Genomic DNA, 2,403 nt, shown 5'->3' with positions numbered 1-2,403 from the left:
GCACACCGTGCCCCCTCCTGCCCCAGGCTCCCTGCTCCTCTCCTGCCTTCAGGGTGGAGGCTGCCCCCAGCCTCCCTGCAGGAACTGAGGCCCTCCCACAGCCCCTCCAGCCCTGTGTCCACCCCTCCTCCACTGGCAGTGCCCCCAGCCCACCTGAAAGGAACACATCAGTGTTTCGTCCACGCTCATCATGGCGCCCGCGTTGTCAAACTCCCCACAGTAGTTGGGTGCCGAGAAGAGGGTGACGAGCTGGCGCTTGGCAAAGAACTCGTAGCCATCCTCCACCACCTGCATGGGTGACAGAGCTGGCGCTGAGGCAGGCACCCGCTGGGGCAAACACCCACCCCCTGGGGCAAATAACCCCCCCGGGGTGAATACTCTGAGGATTCCAGCCCACACAGCGCCAACAAGACCCCTCCGACACCCCCAAGGTCAAACGTTCCCTTCTGGGGGAAAATACCTCCTCAAAAGTAAATGCTGCCCTTGAGGGGGAAGTATTAGGGGTAAAAATGCCTGCCCCATACCCAATACCCATTGGGGACCCAAATCTCACCCCCCAGGGGTGCACCCGCCTGTCCCCAGCAGCAGGGTGCCTGGTGGTACCTGGTGCGCCCGGCAGATGAGGTCCAGGTCGTGCTTGTGCAGGAACTTTGCCACCACCTCCGCCCCGAAGGTGAAGGAGACGCCGCGATCGTTCTCCCCCCAGCCCTGCACGTCCTTGTCGGGGTCGGACCAGAGCAGGTCACAGAGCAGGCCCTGATCCGGCACATCCGTGGGGCGCATGATCCGCCGGATCTGCTCCATTGACTGCAGGTCGGGAGACAGCCCTGCAAGGACAGGGGGACTGCGTGAGGCCCTGCCTCTTCGGCAACCGCCCCCCATCACACTGGGGCATCCCCAAAGCATCAGCAGAGCTCCTGTCACCCTGTCAGCCCCCAAAGATCCAGGTAGAACCGTGCCCACCTCCATGGCAGCAGAAGATCTTCTCATCCACGATAGCGGCGATGGGCAAACAGTTGAAACAGTCAGTGAATGTCTTCCAGAGCTTGATGTTGTACCGCCGCTTGCCTGCAAGGGTGTGGGTACCTAGTGCCGCCTCTTTGGGGGTACAGGGAGTGTGTGGGGCTCCCCATGAACTCCCCCCCAGCATGGGATCGTGCCCCCAGGTTGAAGCACACACAGCTGCCCAGAAACCCACCAGTCCCAGCAGAGTTCCAGCTGCACAGGGGCAATGCCATAGGGTGGCACCGAGTCATGCAGGGGGTGTCCTTGGGGTGCACACTTGTAGAGGTGGTTGGCAGAGGGGAGGTACAGGGGGGTGTAGGACACACAATGTGAATGGTCCTGGAAGCACTGGGGTGCTACAGGTTGGTTTTGGCTATGGTGATGGCAGGGCGAGTGGCAGAAGGACTCACCCTGGGAGTCAGTGCACGACTGCACAGGGATGACAGAGTGAAGGGTACACGGGGGGTGGCACAGGGGTTGAGGGGGGACAGACGCAGCCACAGCCCAAGCACTCACACTCATCGTAGAAGCCATAGATGCGGTTGATGCTGGCGCACTCGTGGTTGCCACGCAGCAGGAAGAAGTTCTCGGGGTACTTGATCTTGTAGGCGAGCAGCAGGCAGATGGTCTCCAGCGACTGCTTGCCGCGGTCCACGTAGTCGCCCAGAAACAGGTAGTTGCTCTCAGGGGGGAAGCCTCCGTACTCAAAGAGCCTTAGCAGGTCGTAGTACTGCCCGTGGATGTCACCTGGAGTGGAGGGCACAGGGCGTGCGTGGCACCCCAGCTCCCCATACCACCCCACAGGGGACCTCATCCATGTCCCCAGGGAAGCACAGGGTACAGGGCCATACTGGGACCCTCTAATTGGACCCTGCGCCCATCCCAGGGTGCACCCTCACCGCAGATCTTGAGGGGTGCCTCCAGCTCCAGCAGGATGGGCTGGCTCAGGAAGATCTCCCGCGACTTGAGACACAGGCCCCGGATCTCGTTCTCCGTCAGCTGCACGTTTTTCCCCGGCCGCGACCCTTGGACTGCCCCCAGCAGAGAAACAGGTGTCAGGGCCCCTGCCAGCACCCCACGTGCTGGCACTAAGGGACAGCCACTGGGGCCGTGGCATGTCCCATGCCTACAGGCTGGCAGGGGTGACGGGGATGAGGGATTCGGGGGTCCCCTCCCCCCACCCAGAAAAGGCCCTGGTCTGCCCCAGGATGGGTGGGAATGGATCACCCCCCACCCCAGGGCACTCCTTTCCTCCCAGAGCTGGGGGTTGTAGCAAGGCTCTCCCATCCCCCTGGGCCTGCAAATCCGCATCCTCCCTGCACTCCAGTGCCTGCCACCCCTGTGCTGCAATACACCTCTCATCCCACATCCCCTAATGCTGGCCACCCCCCTCCCCCG

The 2,403-nt window shown here is 62.6% G+C and overlaps 1 protein-coding gene across 1 annotated transcript; it reads right to left on the bottom strand.

Annotated features, from left to right (window-relative positions):
- Positions 1 to 153: 153 nt before the first annotated feature.
- LOC104533887 (serine/threonine-protein phosphatase PP1-alpha catalytic subunit) lies at positions 154 to 2,069 on the bottom strand (the record flags this gene model as incomplete). The annotated part of the gene is made up of 5 exons (XM_010180281.1): positions 154 to 288; positions 604 to 827; positions 964 to 1,068; positions 1,522 to 1,752; positions 1,905 to 2,069. Coding segments are annotated over 5 exons (860 nt in total), but the record flags the coding sequence as incomplete, so codon positions are not given.
- Between the last annotated feature and the right edge of the window lie 334 nt (positions 2,070 to 2,403).

The sequence above is a fragment of the Mesitornis unicolor genome, unplaced genomic scaffold (genome assembly GCF_000695765.1).
Source record: "Mesitornis unicolor isolate BGI_N332 unplaced genomic scaffold, ASM69576v1 scaffold49212, whole genome shotgun sequence".
In the NCBI taxonomy this organism is placed as follows: domain Eukaryota; kingdom Metazoa; phylum Chordata; class Aves; order Mesitornithiformes; family Mesitornithidae; genus Mesitornis; species Mesitornis unicolor.
The sequence above is the reverse complement of the archived record's forward strand: the minus strand, read 5'-3'. Positions and strand labels throughout refer to the sequence as shown.